Source organism: Nerophis lumbriciformis, linkage group LG13 (assembly GCF_033978685.3).
Source record: "Nerophis lumbriciformis linkage group LG13, RoL_Nlum_v2.1, whole genome shotgun sequence".
Taxonomy (NCBI): Eukaryota; Metazoa; Chordata; class Actinopteri; order Syngnathiformes; family Syngnathidae; genus Nerophis; species Nerophis lumbriciformis.
The window spans coordinates 33,972,017-33,990,420 of NC_084560.2; the positions used below are offsets into that span (position 1 = coordinate 33,972,017).

The following is an 18,404-nucleotide window of genomic DNA, read 5'->3' on the forward strand; positions in this document are numbered from 1 at the left end:
GGCTTTTGTTGTGTAATGCTGCTGTTGTGGTCGTTTGTTTTTCTGTTGGTGTGATTGTTGGTTTGGTTGTTGTGTTAGCAATAACCGTTGTTATATATATATATATATATATATATATATATATATATATATATATATATATATATATATACTAGGGCTGCAACTAACGATTAATTTGATAGTCTATTAATCTGTCTATTATTACTTTGATTAATCGATTAATAATCTGATAAAAGCGACAAACTACATTTCTATTGTTTCCAGTATTTTATTGAAAAAAAAAACAGCATACTGGCGCCATGTTCTTTCAACTTGCCAAATAAAACAAGGAAAATGTTACAAAAATGCACACTTTTGACACCCCTGCTATAGATAATAAAAAATTAAATCTGATAAATCTATTGATAAAAAGCAGAGCCTTGCGACGCATCCACGTTTATCATAACTCTCTTGCTCTCGCTCTCGCTCTCTGTCTCTGCCCCTCCCTCACGAATGCTGCTGCGCGCACAATTTGTTTAGTTTTTAACCCCTTCTTAACCCTGAACGTACATTGTTAATACACGCAACCAAAACTCAAAATGCCGGACATTTAGTACCGTATTTTTTGGAGTATAAGTCGCACCGGAGTATAAGTCGCACCTGCCGAAAATGCATAATAAAGAAGGAAAAAAACATATATAAATCGCACTGGAGCCCGGCCAAACTATGAAAAAAAACTGCGACTTATAGTCCGAAAAATACGGTAGTTAACGGGCTACGATAGACTGACCGTACATCCTCTTTTCACCGGACATGTCCTCTTTTGCGGAGCTGTCAGGGCGTAGTTTCTTAAATGCCTCAAATGTCCGGCATTTTGAGTATTGTTTACACAACGTGCAGTACGCTACTTAATATGTCCGTGTGGAAACTCGTTCGGTACACCTCCGCACCGAACCGAAACCCCCGTACCGAAACTGTCCGATACAAATACACGTACCGTTACACCCCTATTATTTTGATTATTGTTTCTCAGCTGTTTGTAAATGTTGCAGTTTATAAATAAAGGTTACAAAAAAACGTAGCCTCTGCGCATGCGTATAGCATGGATCCAACGAATCGATGACTAAATTAATCGCCAACTATTTTTATAATCGATTTAATCGATTAGTTGTTGCAGCCCTAATATATACATATACATATATATATATATATATATTACATATATATATATATATATATCCATCCATCCATCCATCTTCTTCCGCTTATCCGAGGTTGGGTCGCGGGGGCAGCAGCTTAAGCAGGGAAGCCCAGACTTCCCTCTCCCCAGCCACTTCGTCCAGCTCTTCCTGTGGGACCCCGAGGCGTTCCCAGGCCAGCCGGGAGACATAGTCTTCCCAACGTGTCCTGGGTCTTCCCCGCGGCCTCCTACCGGTGGGACGTGCCCTAAACACCTCCCTAGGGAGGCGTTCGGGTGGCATCCTGACCAGATACCCGAACCACCTCATCTGGCTCCTCTCGATGTGGAGGAGCAGCGGCTTTACTTTGAGCTCCTCCCGGATGGCAGAGCTTCTCACCCTATCTCTAAGGGAGAGCCCCGCCACCCGGCGGAGGAAACTCATTTCGGCCGCTTGTACCCGTGATCTTGTCCTTTCGGTCATAACCCAAAGCTCATGACCATAGGTGAGGATGGGAACGTAGATCGACCGGTAAATTGAGAGCTTTGCCTTCCGGCTTAGCTCCTTCTTCACCACAACGGATCGATACAGCGTCCGCATTACTGAAGACGCCGCACCGATCCGCCTGTCGATCTCACGATCCACTCTTCCCCCACTCGTGAACAAGACTCCGAGGTACTTGAACTCCTCCACTTGTATATATATATATATATATATATATATATATATACATATATATATATACAGGTAAAAGCCAGTAAATTAGAATATTTTGAAAAACTTGATTTATTTCAGTAATTGCATTCAAAAGGTGTAACTTGTACATTATATTTATTCATTGCACACAGACTGATGCATTCAAATGTTTATTTCATTTAATTTTGATGATTTGAAGTGGCAACAAATGAAAATCCAAAATTCCGTGTGTCACAAAATTAGAATATTACTTAAGGCTAATACAAAAAAGGGATTTTTAGAAATGTTGGCCAACTGAAAAGTATGAAAATGAAAAATATGAGCATGTACAATACTCAATACTTGGTTGGAGCTCCTTTTGCCTAAATTACTGCGTTAATGCGGCGTGGCATGGAGTCGATGAGTTTCTGGCACTGCTCAGGTGTTATGAGAGCCCAGGTTGCTCTGATAGTGGCCTTCAACTCTTCTGCGTTTTTGGGTCTGGCATTCTGCATCTTCCTTTTCACAATACCCCACAGATTTTCTATGGGGCTAAGGTCAGGGGAGTTGGCGGGCCAATTTAGAACAGAAATACCATGGTCCGTAAACCAGGCACGGGTAGATTTTGCGCTGTGTGCAGGCGCCAAGTCCTGTTGGAACTTGAAATCTCCATCTCCATAGAGCAGGTCAGCAGCAGGAAGCATGAAGTGCTCTAAAACTTGCTGGTAGACGGCTGCGTTGACCCTGGATCTCAGGAAACAGAGTGGACCGACACCAGCAGATGACATGGCACCCCAAACCATCACTGATGGTGGAAACTTTACACTAGACTTCAGGCAACGTGGATCCTGTGCCTCTCCTGTCTTCCTCCAGACTCTGGGACCTCGATTTCCAAAGGATATGCAAAATTTGCTTTCGTCAGAAAACATGACTTTGGACCACTCAGCAGCAGTCCAGCTCTTTTTTTCCTTAGCCCAGGTGAGACGCTTTTCGCGCTGTTTCTTGGTCAACAGTGGCTTGACACGAGGTATGCGTCAGTTGAAACCCATGTCTTTCAAGCGTCTCTTGGTGGTGGATCTTGAAGCACTGACTCCAGCAGCTGTCCACTCCTTCTGAATCTCCCCCACATTTTTGAATGGGGTTTTTTTCACAATCTTGACCAGGGCGCGGTGATCCCTATCGCTTGTACACTTTTTCTGACCACAGTTTTTCCTTCCCTTTGCCTCTCCATTAATGTGTTTGGACACAGAGCTCTGAGAACAGCCAGCCTCTTCAGCAATAACCTTTTGTGTCTTTCCCTCCTTGTGCAATGTGTCGATGGTTGCCTTTTGGACAGCTGTCAAATCTGAAGTCTTCCCCATGTTTGTGTAGGCTTCAGAACTGGACTGAGAGACCATTTAAAGCCCTTTGCAGGTGTTTTGAGTTAATCAGCTGATTAGTTTGTGGCACCAGGTGTCTTCAAAATTTAACCCTTACACAATATTCTAATTTTGTGACACACGGAATTTTGGATTTTCATTTGTTGCCACTTCAAATCATCAAAATTAAATGAAATAAACATTTGAATGCATCAGTCTGTGTGCAATGAATAAATATAATGTACAAGTTACACCTTTTGAATGCAATTACTGAAATAAATCAAGTTTTTCAAAATATTCTAATTTACTGGCTTTTACCTGTATATATACACACACACACATATAGGTATATATATATACAGTCGCGATCAAAAGTTTACATACACTTGTAAAGAACATAATGTCATGGCTGGCTTGAGTTTCTGAAACTTTCTACAACTCTTATTTTTTTGTGATTGAGTGATTGGAGCACATACTTGTTGGTGACAAAAAACATTCATGAAGTTTGGTTCTTTTATGAATTTATTATGGGTCTACTGAAAACTTGACCAAATCTGCTGGGTCAAAAGTATACATACAGCAATGTTAATATTTGGTTACATGTCCCTTGACAAGTTTCACTGCAATAAGGTGCTTTGGGTAGCCATCCACAAGCTTCTGGTTGAATTTTTGACCACTCCTCTGGGCAAAATTGGTGCAGTTCAGCTAAATTTGTTGGTTTTCTGACATGGACTTGTTTCTTCAACATTGTCCACTTGTTTAAGTCAGGACTTTGGGAAGGCCATTCTTAAACCTTAATTTTAGCCTGATTTAGCCATTCCTTTACCACTTTTGACGTGTGTTTGGGGTCATTGTCCTGTTGGAACACCCAACTGCGCCCAAGACCCAACCTCGGGGCTGATGATTTTAGGTTGTCTTGAAGAATTTGGAGGTAATCCTCCTTTTTCATTGTCCCTTTTAAAGCACCAGTTCCATTGGCAGCAGAACAGGCTCACAGCATAATACTACCACCACCATGCTTGACGGTTGGCGTGGTGTTCCTGGGATTAAAGACCTCACCTTTTCTCCTCCAAACATATTGCTGGGTATTGTGGCCAATAGGGGTGTGGGAAAAAATCGATTTGAATTCGAATCGCGATTCTCACCTTGTGCGATTCAGAACCGATTCTCATTTAAAAAAAAAATCGAATTATTTTTCTTTTATTTTTTTATTTTTTTTAATTAATCAATCCAACAAAACAATACACAGCAATACCATAAGAATGCAATCCAATTCCAAAACCAAAGCCGACCCAGCAACACTCAGAACTGCAATAAACAGAGCAATTGAGAGGAGACACAAACACGACACAGAGCAAACCAAAAGTAGCAAAACAAAAATGAATATTATCAACAACAGTATCAATATTAGTTACAATTTCAACATAGCAGTGATTAAAAATCCCTCATTGACATTATCATTAGACATTTATAAAAATAAAAAAAAGAACAATAGTGTCACAGTGGCTTACACTTGCATCGCATCTCATAAGCTTGACAACACACTGTGTCCAATATTTTCACAAAGATAAAATAAGTCATATTTTTGGTTCATTTAATAGTTAAAACAAATTTACATTATTGCAATCAGTTCATAAAACATTGTCCTTTACAATTATAAAAGCTTATTACAAAAATATATGACTCTGCTTGCATGTCAGCAGACTGGGGTCGATTCTGCTGAAATCCTATGTATTGAATGAATAGAGAATAATTTTGAATCGGGAAAAAAAATCGTTGTTGAATTGAAAAAAAAAAAAGGATTTTAAATCGAATCGTGACCCCAATAATCGACATTGAAGCGAATCGTGGGACACCCAAAGATTCACAGCCCTAGTGGCCAAACAGCTCAATTTCTGTTTCATCTGATCACAGAAGTTTCCTCCAGAAGGTCTTATCTTTGTCCATGTGATGTCATATTGGTATATATGTGTGTGTGTGTGTGTGTGTGTGTGTGTGTGTGTGTGTGTGTGTGTATAGGTGTATGTATATATATATATATATATATATATATATATTAGAGATGCGCGGATAGGCAATTTATTTCATCCGCAACCGCGGCAGAAAGTCGTCAACCATCCGCCATCCACCCGATGTAACGTTTGATCAGAACTGCATCCGCCCGCCATCCGCCCGTTGTTATATATCTAATATTAATAAAAAAAAAAAAAAAGGGTGAAAACTACGCGAATTGCACCTTGTGCAGACAAGGTTTTTCGATCGGACACGGAGGAATTAGTGATGTAAAAGACCACGTTGGGACAAAAAAACACAAATCTAATGCCGTTGCTAGCGATACAAGTGGAAAACTTTCAACGTTTTTCGTCGCCCAAACAGATTCTTTGGATGTGATAAATGCCAAAGTTTTATTTACGGAGGCAATAATTGAGCATGGACTTCCAATCGCACTGGCTGATCACATGGGACAGTTAATAATGTAATGCAACCTTTAAAAATCATTACGCGGTGATCGCGATCCCAAAAATAAACTTTTCTTGCATGATAATGTCCAGAAAAATTTGCTTTATATTACTATAGAGTCCTTTTAACGAATGAGTTTGATGGTTTATCACAAACCTTAAATGAAAGAAGTCCTTTGTTCTCCTGCAGCATGGCCTTGCTTTGTGTTTGGTGCGCCATCCTGTCGGCTGTATTTCACAGCACGACATACTGTTAAAAGTGTTTATACTATTTATACTTTCAATTAACAAATTGAAGTCTTGTGAAAGGTTGACAGGATAACTGGCATTAACTGTCAAAATAATTTCAAACTATTGAAGTTAGCTTACAGAATAAACATGTCAATCAACCCATATGATTTTTGCTGTAATATTTTTGTTTTGAAAAGTCACTGTGACTGATAGAAAAGTGATGGTTTTAGCAACATTTTAACCTGTCTGAATGCTAATAATCATTTTGCGAGCAAGCAGGTAAGCTGCGCGGGCGGAGCGCGCGGAGTGACCCATGTTACGAGCCCCCGGCCACGGGGGTGGCGGGCAGGTAAGCTGCTTACCTGCTGCGCGTGACGCCGGCCGCGGCGAAAGCGGACGAGGCGGGGTGTCGGTGCGGTGGGCGCGGTAGTGACCCTGGACGTGCGTCGGGCCCTTCTTGCGGATCGCCTCAGCTACGGCTCCCGGTGGGGCCCTCTCGGGGGAAGGAGCCTCGGTCCCGGACCCCGGCGAGGCGTCCCTCCGCTCCGTAAAAGTGTCCATCTCTTTTTTTTTTTTTCTTCTGTTGTGGCATATGCTGCAGGTTCCTGCTCGTTTTTCGTATGTGGGTAACAACATTTAACTATGTATATATATTTCCCAATTGGTTTAACTGCCACCCGCAAAAAAAAAAAAAAAAATCTAATTAATCCGCCCGACCCGACCCGCGAGCGGATAAAATCTTATTTTTTTAAATTTCATCCGCCCGATCCGCGGACTCCGCGGTTGTGTCCGCAAACCGCGCATCTCTAATATATATATATATATATACAGTATATATATACAAACCCCGTTTCCATATGAGTTGGGAAATTTTGTTGCATGTAAATATAAACGGAATATTTGCAAATCATTTTCAACCCATATTCAGTTGAATATGCTACAAAGACAACATATTTGATGTTCAAACTGATACACTTTTTTTTTGTGTGCAAATAATCATTAACTTTAGAATTTGATGCCAGCAACACGTGACAAAGAAGTTGGGAAAGGTGGCAATAAATACTGATAAAGTTGAGGAATGCTCATCAAACACTTATTTGGAACATCCCACAGGTGAACAGGCAAATTGGGAACAGGTGGGTGCCATGATTGGGTATAAAAGTAGATTCCATAAAATGCTCAGTCATTCACAAACAAGGATGGGGCGAGGGTCACCACTTTGTCAACAAATGCGTGAGCAAATTGTTGAACAGTTTAAGAAAAACCTTTCTCAACCTTGCAAGGAATTTAGGGATTTCACCATCTATGGTCCGTAATATCATCAAAGGGTTCAGAGAATCTGGAGAAATCACTGCACGTAAGCAGCTAAGCCCGTGACCTTTGATTCCTTTAGGCTGTACTGCATCAACAAGCGACATCAGTGTGTAAAGGATATCACCACATGGGCTCAGGAACACTTTAGAAACCCACTGTCAGTAACTACAGTTGGTCGCTACATCTGTAAGTGCAAGTTCAAACTCTCCTATGTGAGGCGAAAACCGTTTATCAACAAGACCCAGAAACGCCGTCGGCTTCGCTGGGCCTGAGCTCATCTAAGATGGACTGATACAAAGTGGAAAAGTGTTCTGTGGTCTGACGAGTCCACATTTCAAATTGTTTTTGGAAACTGTGGACGTCGTGTCCTCCGGACCAAAGAGGAAAAGAACCATCCGGATTGTTATAGGCGCAAAGTTGAAAAGCCAGCATCTGTGATGGTATGGGGGTGTATTAGTGCCCAAGACATGGGTAACTTACACATCTGTGAAGGCGCCATTAATGCTGAAAGGTACATACAGGTTTTGGAGCAACATATGTTGCCATCCAAGCAACGTTACCATGGACGCCTCTGCTTATTTCAGCAAGACAATGCCAAGCCACGTGTTACATCAACGTGGCTTCATAGTAAAAGAGTGCGGGTACTAGACTGGCCTGCCTGTAGTCCAGACCTGTCTCCCATTGAAAATGTGTGGCGCATTATGAAGCCTAAATAACCCCAACGGAGACCCCCGGACTGTTGAACAACTTAAGCTGTACATCAAGCAAGAATGGGAAAGAATTCCACCTGAGAAGCTTCAAAAATGTGTCTCCTCAGTTCCCAAACGTTTACTGAGTGTTGTTAAAAAAAAAGGTGATGTAACACAGTGGTGAACATGCCCTTTCCCAACTACTTTGGCACGTGTTGCAGCCATGAAATTCTAAGTTAATTATTATTTGCAAAAAAAAAAAAAATGTATGAGTTTGAACATCAAATATCTTGTCTTTGTAGTGCATTCAATTCAATATGGGTTGAAAATGATTTGCAAATCATTGTATTCCGTTTATATTTACATCTAACACAATTTCCCAACTCATATGGAAACAGAGTTTGTATGTATATGTGTATGTATATGTATATATATATATATATATATATATATATATATATATATATATATATATATATATATATATATATATATATATATATATATATATATATATATATATACAGGACAGATTAAAATAACAAAAACTAAAATTTTCTTACCGACTTGAACCAGTTGATACTGAAAAATAAATCAACTCAATAAATAATAATAAATACAAATTGATTAGCAACATTAACTCAGCAGGACAATACATAAAACATTTTAACCTACAAAACATAAAATAATACAACAATTTCTGAAAAAAATGTACCACAAAAGGGACAAGCGGTAGAAAATGGATGGATAGATGGAGTAAATCAGGATTAATGGCTAAAATGAGCACGCTTTTAGTGCACAGTTTTTCAAAAAAGGGTTTGAAGCATGATACTGATAAAGCATGTTCCCCGGGGTCACACACGCCACCCCTGGCATCGCACCGTGCCTCCCAGGGGGGCCCGCCCCACTATTTGATCAGCACTGATTTTGTCATTGGTATTGCTGTTGTTGTTGCAGACGTTGTTGCTTTTGCTGTGTTTGTTGTTACTGTTTGTTGCTGTTGCTGTTGTTGTTGTAGATTTTTGTGTTGCATTTGTTGTGATTGTTGGTGTAGATAGTGTGGTTGTTGCTGTGTTAGCAGTAGCTGTTGTAGTCCTTGTTTTTTTATTGTGGTTGATTGTCTTGTAATTGGTGTTGCTATAGTTTCTGCTGTTGTCGATTCTGTTATTATTGTTGTTGCCGTGCATTGCTTGCTGCTTTTGTGGTTGTTGTACATATTTGTGTTGCGGTATTTGTGATTGTTGGTGTATGTACCGTTGTTGCTGCTGTTGTGGTTCTTGTTGTACATTTTTTGTTTGTCATTTTTGTGATTGTTGTTCTAATTACTGTTGTTGTTGGTGATGTGGCTTTTGTTGTTGCGGTTTTTGTATTAGGAGTAAATGTTGATTTTGTATAATTGGTGTTGCTATCATTTCTGCGGTTGTTCATTGTGTTATTATTGTTGTTACCGTATATTGCTGGCTGCTGTTGTGGTTGTTGTAAATTTTTGTGTTGCGGTATTTGGGATTTTTGGTTTATGACACTGTTGCTTTGGTTGTGTTTGTTGTTACTGTGTAGTAGTAGTAGTAGTCAATTTATTTCAGAGCTAAGGGGATCCATATCACAGAAGATAAAACATACGACGATAAAACCCAAATAAAAGAAATACAAGCGGAAATAAAATAAATAAAATCTTGTATAAAAAAACTAAAAACACTCCACAATATTCAATGTCCAGCATACAGGCTTACTCACCAATGGTTCCACAGACCGGATGAAAATCTGACAGAACTGCGAGTCGGGTTAGTCAGACCATTAATGACATTGTTGTCTGACTCAGCTGCCCTACACATGAACCTGTACATGAGATGACGTTAAGTGGCAGAGCAGGTGGGGACCCCCAATACTGCCAAATATTCGGCTTGCATTGCAGCACCTTGAAGCTCTTAGAAGCAGTCTCATGCTGTCATTGTAAGCCACTATGAGCTTTTTAACACTGGCTTGTTTAAAGCGACACCACAGATGAGCAGTATATAGTGGTGTGCAATATGCTTTAAAAAGTGTGATCTTCACAGAAACTGAGCACATACTGAACTTTCGATACCGCATGTTTTCTTGAGCATATAACTTCCGTCGCTGTCTGTAAATATCTTTGTCATCAGACAGGTCATTCGTAATAATATGTCCCAGATATTTCATTTCACTGCACACACAAGTGCAGAACCAGATAGTGAGAAGTCAGCAAAGGCTGACTGTCTGTCTGCTCTACTTCTAACTATCATGATCTTGCTACTCTTAGCATCGTTAATGATGTTAAAATCACTACCATACTATGTGCATCTTTTCAGAAGCTGTTGAAGAACAGCACTATACGGGCTAAAAATGACCAAGTCATCTGCGTACAAAAGATGACTGATGAATAAGTCACCAACCCTACAACCAGTACCAGATGCATTTAACATCAGAGACAAATCATTCATATACACATTAAAAAGGAACAGTGACAAAATCCCACTTTGGCCCACACTATTGCTCACATGGAATGAATCTGATAACATAGTCCACCATCTTACTCTCATTGTCTAATGAGAATACCTATACACCAAGATTCTGATTAAAAACCCAGGAACACCACTTTTAGACAATTTAGAAAATAACTTTCATGATTAACTCTATGGAATGCTTCAGAAGTATCAATTAGGCATATAAACATTGGGGAATTCCATCTGTTATATTGATCTAAAATCTCCTTTAGTGCAAAAAGACATAAGTCGGTGCCATGCTTACATTTAAAACCAAATTGGTTGTCACTGGTTAAAATGTAATTCTCCAGTCTACACAGCTGTTTAGCTTTCCAACTTTATCTTTGATCACAGGTACTAGCACAACAGTAAGCATAGCATCAGGTAACACTCCATGGAGGAGAAAACCTGTATAGCACATAGCCAACACTTTCTTACTAGCATGTTTGATATGTTCAGCTGCAATGTTATCCAGACCACAGGCCTGATTATCTCTCAACGTCATTGCTTCATGTATTTCAGTCAAAGTGACAGTTACATCATCATTAAACTCCACTTTATCCACTGCAAACACATAACTGTTTATGGAATTTAACAAAGATCACTATATGGTGTCTGCCACAACTGTACTATTTCCTCAGACCAGTCACACCATCAATATTCAATGATAGAGATGTTTTGCAATTATTAATAGTTCTTATTTATTTCCAAAAGTCTTTGCAATTATTTTTTTGCAGCTTTCTTGCCAGCGAATCTGACCTCATAGTGTTTTAATTTCTTTTAATATAGCGAAGTGCATGTTTAAATCTAGCATTGGTGCATTTTTTGTTCTCAAACAAGGGCCCATGTCTGCTTTTGCCTGCCTCAGACCATTTTTTAAAAAGCAATTGGGGCCTCTGCCTGGAGCTCATCTACATGATCCCTCCAACCTGGCTTAATATTGCACACTTTTGTCCTACATTTATACAGGGGCCTGCTCGAGGTACTGAGAGCCTCAACAATGGCTTCATACAGGGAGCATAATTCCTTATAGTGTATTGCTGCTGTTGTGTTTTTTGTAGCTTTTTGTGTTAATTGTGTTATGATTGTCTGTGTAGTTACTGTGGTTGTTGCTGTATCAGCAACAATATTTGTGGTTGTTGTACATTTTTATGTTGGGATATTTGTGATTGTTGGTGTATGTACTGTTGTTGCTGGTGTTGTGGTTCTTGTTGTAGATTTTTGTGTCATTGTTGTGATTGTTGCTGTAATTACTGGTGTTGTTGGTGATGTGGTTGTCATTGCTGTTTTTAATAGTAGCAGTAACTGTTGTTGCTTTGGTTATTGTTGTCGTTGATTTTGTAGTTGGTGTTGCTTCTGTTGCAGACGCTGTTGCTGCTCTTGTGTAGATTTTTGTTTGGCTTTTGTTTTGATTGTCGTTGTAATTACTGTTGTCATTGTTGGTGATGTGGTTGTTGTAGTTGTTGCTGTTTTTGTGTTAGCAGTAAGTAATATTGTTGTTGCTTTGGTTATTGTTGTTGATTTTGTAATTGGTTTTTGCCATAGTTGTTGCTTTTGAGTCTTTTGTAGATTTTTGGGTTGTGATTGTTGGTGTAGCAACTGTGGGTGTTGTATTAGCAGTAGCTGTTGTGGTTGTACTTGTAATTGCTGTAGTTGCTGCTGTGGCTGTGTTGTGAATTTTTGTGTCGTAGTTGTTGGTGTTGTAGTGGTGTGGTAGTCTTTGAAGACACGATGTTGTGGAGGACGACTGTAGCGTCCTGATGAGGATGACAAGAGACTTTGTGCGATGTTTGGGAGGAGCTGACGGAGGTGGGGGCTACTTGGGGGGGCTGTCATTTAGATCACTTTCCAGCATGTTGGGCACCACTCTCCGGGAGAGAGGAGGGGGAGACCAAGGACTACTTCCTCATTGGAACACTTTCTTCCTTTTCCTTTGGAGAGAACTCTTCTAGAAAAAGATGAGCGTTCTGTCCAACCAGATGCTCAGAAGCTCCCAGGAGTCTCTCTGCGGGGCTGACTCCGTGCAGGACCTGGCCCGTTACCCCCGTGCTTTGGCCTCGCGCCTGACCCACCAGGGGGGGCCGCGCTCCTCCAAAGCCCCCCCAAGGGAGCTGTGCCCACAGGAGCAGCAGGAGCTGAGGAGGAAGATCAACAGTCGGGAGAGGAAGAGGATGCAGGACCTGAACGTGGCCATGGATGCCCTGAGGGAGGTGATGGTGCCGTACGCCACCTCCCCCTCCTCAGCCCCATGCGCGCCCGCCCACCAGCCGGGTGCCCCTCCCGGTCGCAGGCTCTCCAAGATCTCCACGCTGGTCCTAGCCCGGAATTACATTCTGCTGCTGGGCTCGTCGTTGCATGAGATGAGGCGAATGCTGGGCGAGCTGAGCGCGGGGGCGGGGCCGGTCCTGGGCCCCCGGCTGCTGCTGACGGGAGGCTGGCCCCTCGTCTCGGGCCCCGGTCAGCTCCTCCTCGCCAGGGAATCCTTCCCCGCCTCATCTGCCATCAAGTGTCCCCTGCTCTCTTCCATGGAGGCCCCGCCGGCCCCGGTGCAGTGGGCGTCGGGGATTCCCTCGGGGGTGCCCCTGTGCCCGTGCAGCGTGTGCAGACTGCCCAGGTTCAGACCACCCGGCCCCCTTCCGAGATTCCCAAAGTGACATTCCCAATGAGACTTTTTTTATTCCTAAATTGGCTTAGCCGCTAACGCTAGTCGATGCTAACAAAGTGCTATCTAACAACCCTTTGATGTCAAGTTAAAAATGGCGGTCCTGCTGAAGTCCCGCCCTTCCCCCTCTTGTCCTAACCAGCAAAAGATCAAAAAGGTTTCTCGCCAGGATTGGCGGCTCCTCCTCGCGCTCGCTGCACAAAGCGTTCAGACGGACAGAAAATGTTGCCGCTGAATGGCGAGCCCGCCGCCAGCGTGAGAGGCGGCCATTGTGGGCGGGCCCTCGAGGTGATGGACCCGGGCCCGAGTGCTCTGGGAGGATTACGCCTGTGAAAAGGAGCGACGGCGTTAAAGGGACACGCGGGACGCCATTAAGGGAGATTACGGCAAATAAGGCGTGATGAGGAGGAGGTGGGGGGCGGGGCTTTATGATAGATCAAAGAAAATTGGTCAAACTTGTCCAGGCTCATTTGCATAAAGCTGTACACGGATTATTAGCTACCTTGCTACTTTACACACTCGCTACCTTTAACCCCCCGCCCCCGTCTTGAGTGCCCCTCCAAGAGGGTCTCGCTTTTTGCCGCCTGCTGGCCTCATTGTTGCGGCGTGGCAGGGGTCTTTGTCTTTGCACTTTAACTCCTTTCTCTCACACACACACACACACACACACACAACACACACACGCTCACACTCACACACGCACGCACACACACACACTTGCCTTGTTGGCCATAGCAGCTGATTTTCTCTCTCATTTCCCGTCAACGTTTCACCCACAAAGTGTCATTAACTGGTGATTAAAGCGTAATTAGTGTGTACAAGTGTGACTCAAGTGTCATTGTTGTGTGTCTATCAGGTGTAACATGAAATAAAGTTGTGTATTATTTCATTCTTCCTGCTGGGTCACGTGACAGTGGGCGAGGGTCCTCTCAGGTGCAGTCAGGTGGTCTACGTGGGAGTCCTCGCATGCTCGGAAGTCGCAAGCCATAAATCTGGGCCTCCACAATGGGGAGGGGTGGCCAATGGGCCTGGTCAGGACCCCAATTTACTCTCTAACGGCCCCATGCCCCCCCACCCGGCTGACATTAAGCGTCGTGTTCTCACCCACCCAGTCCGGCCCACCGTGTCTTTCTCATGACAATTTTAGGGCGCACCCCTCCCACACCCCCACTCCCGCCCCCTTCCCATCAAGGTCCACCTCATTAGCTCTGTGAGGGGGGTGTGGTCAGACTTTTTTTCTCTCTAAATGACCTCCAAACATTTGCAAATGTTCCACTTGATGGACCCCCGCCAGAACACGCACACGCCTCCCATCCTAAAGAACTCTACGTTAATTGGACCTACCGGTTCCGGAAGGTCTTGTTTTCCCACAAGGAAACGAGAAGTTTTTGATTGGACTACACAATTAAGAATTTACTCTAATGTTTGTTAGCACCCCGATAGCGTGATTATTAGCATTACCTCACTTCCAGTTTGCCCTGTTGTTGTGCATTACTCTCAGTAAGAGAAGCATCATGTTAGCTTTCACCAACATTGTTCGCATTCATTACCACAATACTTGACTGTTAGCATTTGTTCTCCAACGCTGCTATTTGGTTGTTACAAACATTTTAGTATTCTTCATACATTAGCACATACTGTTAGCATGTGTTTGTCAACATTGTCAGCATTATGGGGGCGGTATAGCTCGGTTGGTAGAGTGGCCGTGCCAGCAACCTGAGGGTTCCAGGTTCGATCCCCGCTTCTGCCATCGTAGTCACTGCCGTTGTGTCCTTGGGCAAGACACTTTACCCACCTGCCCCCAGTGACACCCATACTGGTTTAAATGTAACTTAGATATTGGGTTTCACCATGTAAAGCGCTTTGAGTCACTAGAGAAAAAGCGCTATATAAATATAATTCGCTTCACTTCTACCAACCTCGTGACGTCCGTTGTGTCCTTGAGCAAGACACTTGACCCTTGCTCCTGATGGGTCGTGGTTAGGGCCTTGCATGGCAGCTCCCACCATCAGTGTGTGAATGTGGAAATAGTGTCAAAGCGCTTTGAGTACCTTGAAGGTAGAAAAGTGCTATACAAGTATAACCCATTTACCATTTCTATGCTTTCATTAGCTTAATACTTGGTTTTTAGCATTTATTTAGCAACGCTGTTGATGTTACACATTCATGAACACAGTACTTGATTTTTACAATTTACTCATGAACATTTTTAGCACTATTCCTTCATTAGCACAATACTTGATTGTTAGCGTTTTTGCACAAGCATTTTTAGTATTCTACATTCATTACCAGATTACTTGATAGTTAGCATGTAACCGCCAATGTTGCTAGCATTACATGTTCATTAGCACATCACCTAATTTTTAGCATTTATTGGCCAACATTGCAATACGAAGGTCCTGGGTTCGATCCTGGGCTCGGGATCTTTCTGTGTGGAGTTTGCATGTTCTCCCCGTGGCTGCGTGGGTTCCCTCCGGGTACTCCGGTTTCCTTCCACCTCCAAAGACATGCACCTGGGAATAGGTTGATTGGCAACACTAAATTAGCCCTAGTGTGTGAATGTGAGTGTGAATGTTGTCTATTTGTGTTGGCCCTGCGATGAGGTGGCGACTTGACCAGGGTTTACCCCCGCCTACCGCCCCTGTGCAGCTGGGAAAGGCTACAGCACCCCCCGCGACCCCGTAAGGGACAAGCGGTAGAAAATGGATGGATGGATATTTGCATTATTTGTTCATTAGCATATTATTTCATTGTTAGCAGTTATTCACTAACATTGCTAGCATTAAACGTTCATTAACACAATACTTAATTTTTAGCATTTATTCATGAACATTGTTAGTGTTATGCTTTCATTAACACAATACTTGATTGTTAGCATTTATATACCAACAATGTTTGCATTATACCTTCCTTTGCAAAATATTCGATTGTTAGCATTTATTCATCAACATTGTTAGCTTCATTAGCAAAATACTGCAATGTTAGCATTTATTCAATGATTCAAGGAACTTTATTGTCATACCAGCACACACAAGACACATGAGACGGCTCAAAATGGAGTATTTGCCAAACAGTATACATTAATTTGTACAATACTTGATTGGTAACATTTATTCACCAACATTGTCAACGTTATACATTCATGAACACAATATTTGATTTTTATCATTTATTTATTAACATTATTAGCATTATATGTTCATGAACACAATATTAGATTTTTAGCATTCACTTATCAACATTGTTAGCATTATACCCTCATTAGCACACATACTTGTCAACCTTGAGACCTCCGAATTCGGGAGATTGGGTGGGGTTTGAGGTGGTGGTGGTGGTGGGCGGGGCTGGGGGCGGGATTAAGGGGGGGAGGAGTATATTTATAGCTAGAATTCACTGAAATCCAAGTATTTCTTATATATATATATATATATACAGTAAATAAAATAAATACTTGTCACTCAGTGAATTCTAGCTATATATGTATGTATTTTATTATATATATATATATATATATATATATATATATATATATATATATACTGTATATATACATATAAATAAAATAAATACTTGAATTTCAGTGTTTATTTATTTACACATATACACACATAACACTCCTCTACTCATTGTTGTATTTGAAAGTGCAATGCTTTGTAGCCAGTAGCACAGCCTTTGAAGGAGCATAGGTATGGGCAGTGTAATATTCTGAGTTGGAGTCAATAACCGGGCGAGGTGATGAAGTTACGTCTCTTTACTTCATACTTCAGAACCGACTCCCACACTTGCCGTCAGGGTGCGCAATACAACGTAAACCGTTGGCCGACCAAAAAGTAACCACAGAACACTATACCAAACATTCACCAGGAGATGGCAACAAACAACTCCGATCACTCTATTACAGGCAGCATCTGTGAAACTTAATTTGCAGGAAAGGAGTGAGTTTAGGGTTGAATTGTCCATCCTCGTTCTATTCTCTGTCATTCGTCGTCGCCATGACTGTGTCTTCTTCGTTCTTCTGCTTCGTCTCCTTCTTGTTTGTATGAAGGAAAAGCGGACGTGACGACAGGCTGTCCTCACTCAGGTCCGCACGGACCTGGAGGGGGCGTGCCTTAAGTCCGGCTGGAAATCGGGAGAAATTTGTGAGAATGGTGTTCCCGGGAGATTTTTGGGAGAGGCGCTGAAATTCAGGAGTCTCCCGGAAAATTCGGGAGGGTTGGCAAGTATGTTAGCATAATACTTGATTGGTAGCATTTATTCACCAACATTGGGCGCATTATACATTTATGAATACAATATTTGATTGTTAGCATTTATTCACCAACATTGTTAGCATTATATGTTCATGGACAAAATATTTGATTTTAGCGTTCATTTGTCAACATTTTTAGCATTATACATTTATTAACACAATATTTTATTGTTAGCATTTATTCACCAACATTGTTAGCATTATATGTTCATGAACACATTTGATTTTTAGCATTTATTCACCAGCATTGTTAGAAATATACATTTATAAACACATTATTTGATTCTTAGCATTTATTCACCACCATTGTTAGAAATATACATTTATAAACACATTTGATTCTTAACATTTATTCACCACCATTGTTAGCAATATTCATTTATTAACACGATATTTCATTGTTAGCATTTGTTCACCAACATTCTTAGCATTATATGTTCATGAACACAATATTAGATTTTTAGCTTTCATTTAACAACATTGTGAGCATTATATGTTCATGAAGACAATATTTGATTTGTAGCGTTCATTTACCAACATTGTTATCATATAATGTTCATAAACACAATATTTTATTTTTTAGCATTTATTCACCAACATTGTTAGCATTATATGTAAATTAACACAATATTAGATTTTTAACATTTATTCACCAGCATAGTCAGCAATATTCATTTATTAACAATATTTCATTGTTAGCATTTATTCACCAACATTGTTAGCGTCATATGTTCAACAAAATATTAGATTTATAGCATTCATTTACCAACATTGTTAGCATTATACATTTATTAACACAATATTTGATTGTTAGCATTTATTCACCAACATTGTTGGCATTATATGTTCATGAACACATTGTTTGATTGTTAGCGTTTATTCACCAACATTGTTAGTATTATATGTTCATAAACACAGTATTTTATTTTTAGCATTTATTCACCAGCATTGTTAGCATTATATGTTCATAAAAACAATATTAGATTTTTAGCGTTCTTTCACCAATATTGTTAGCAATATACATTTATTAACACAATATTTGATTGTTAGCATTTATTCACCAACATTGTTAGCAATATACATTGATTAACATAATATTCGATAGTTGC

The 18,404-nt window shown here is 41.1% G+C and overlaps 1 protein-coding gene and 1 long non-coding RNA gene across 4 annotated transcripts in view; both read left to right on the forward strand.

Annotated features, from left to right (window-relative positions):
- The window catches only part of LOC140679328 (uncharacterized), a 112,241-nt gene that overhangs the window by 55,803 nt on the left and 38,034 nt on the right, over positions 1-18,404 (forward strand). The gene's annotated exons all lie outside the window — the stretch shown is intronic.
- Positions 12,274-13,868, forward strand: olig1 (oligodendrocyte transcription factor 1). The gene has a single exon (XM_061970559.2). The coding sequence runs from the start codon at positions 12,343-12,345 to the stop codon at positions 13,036-13,038; it is 696 nt and encodes a 231-aa protein (XP_061826543.2). The 5' UTR covers positions 12,274-12,342; the 3' UTR covers positions 13,039-13,868.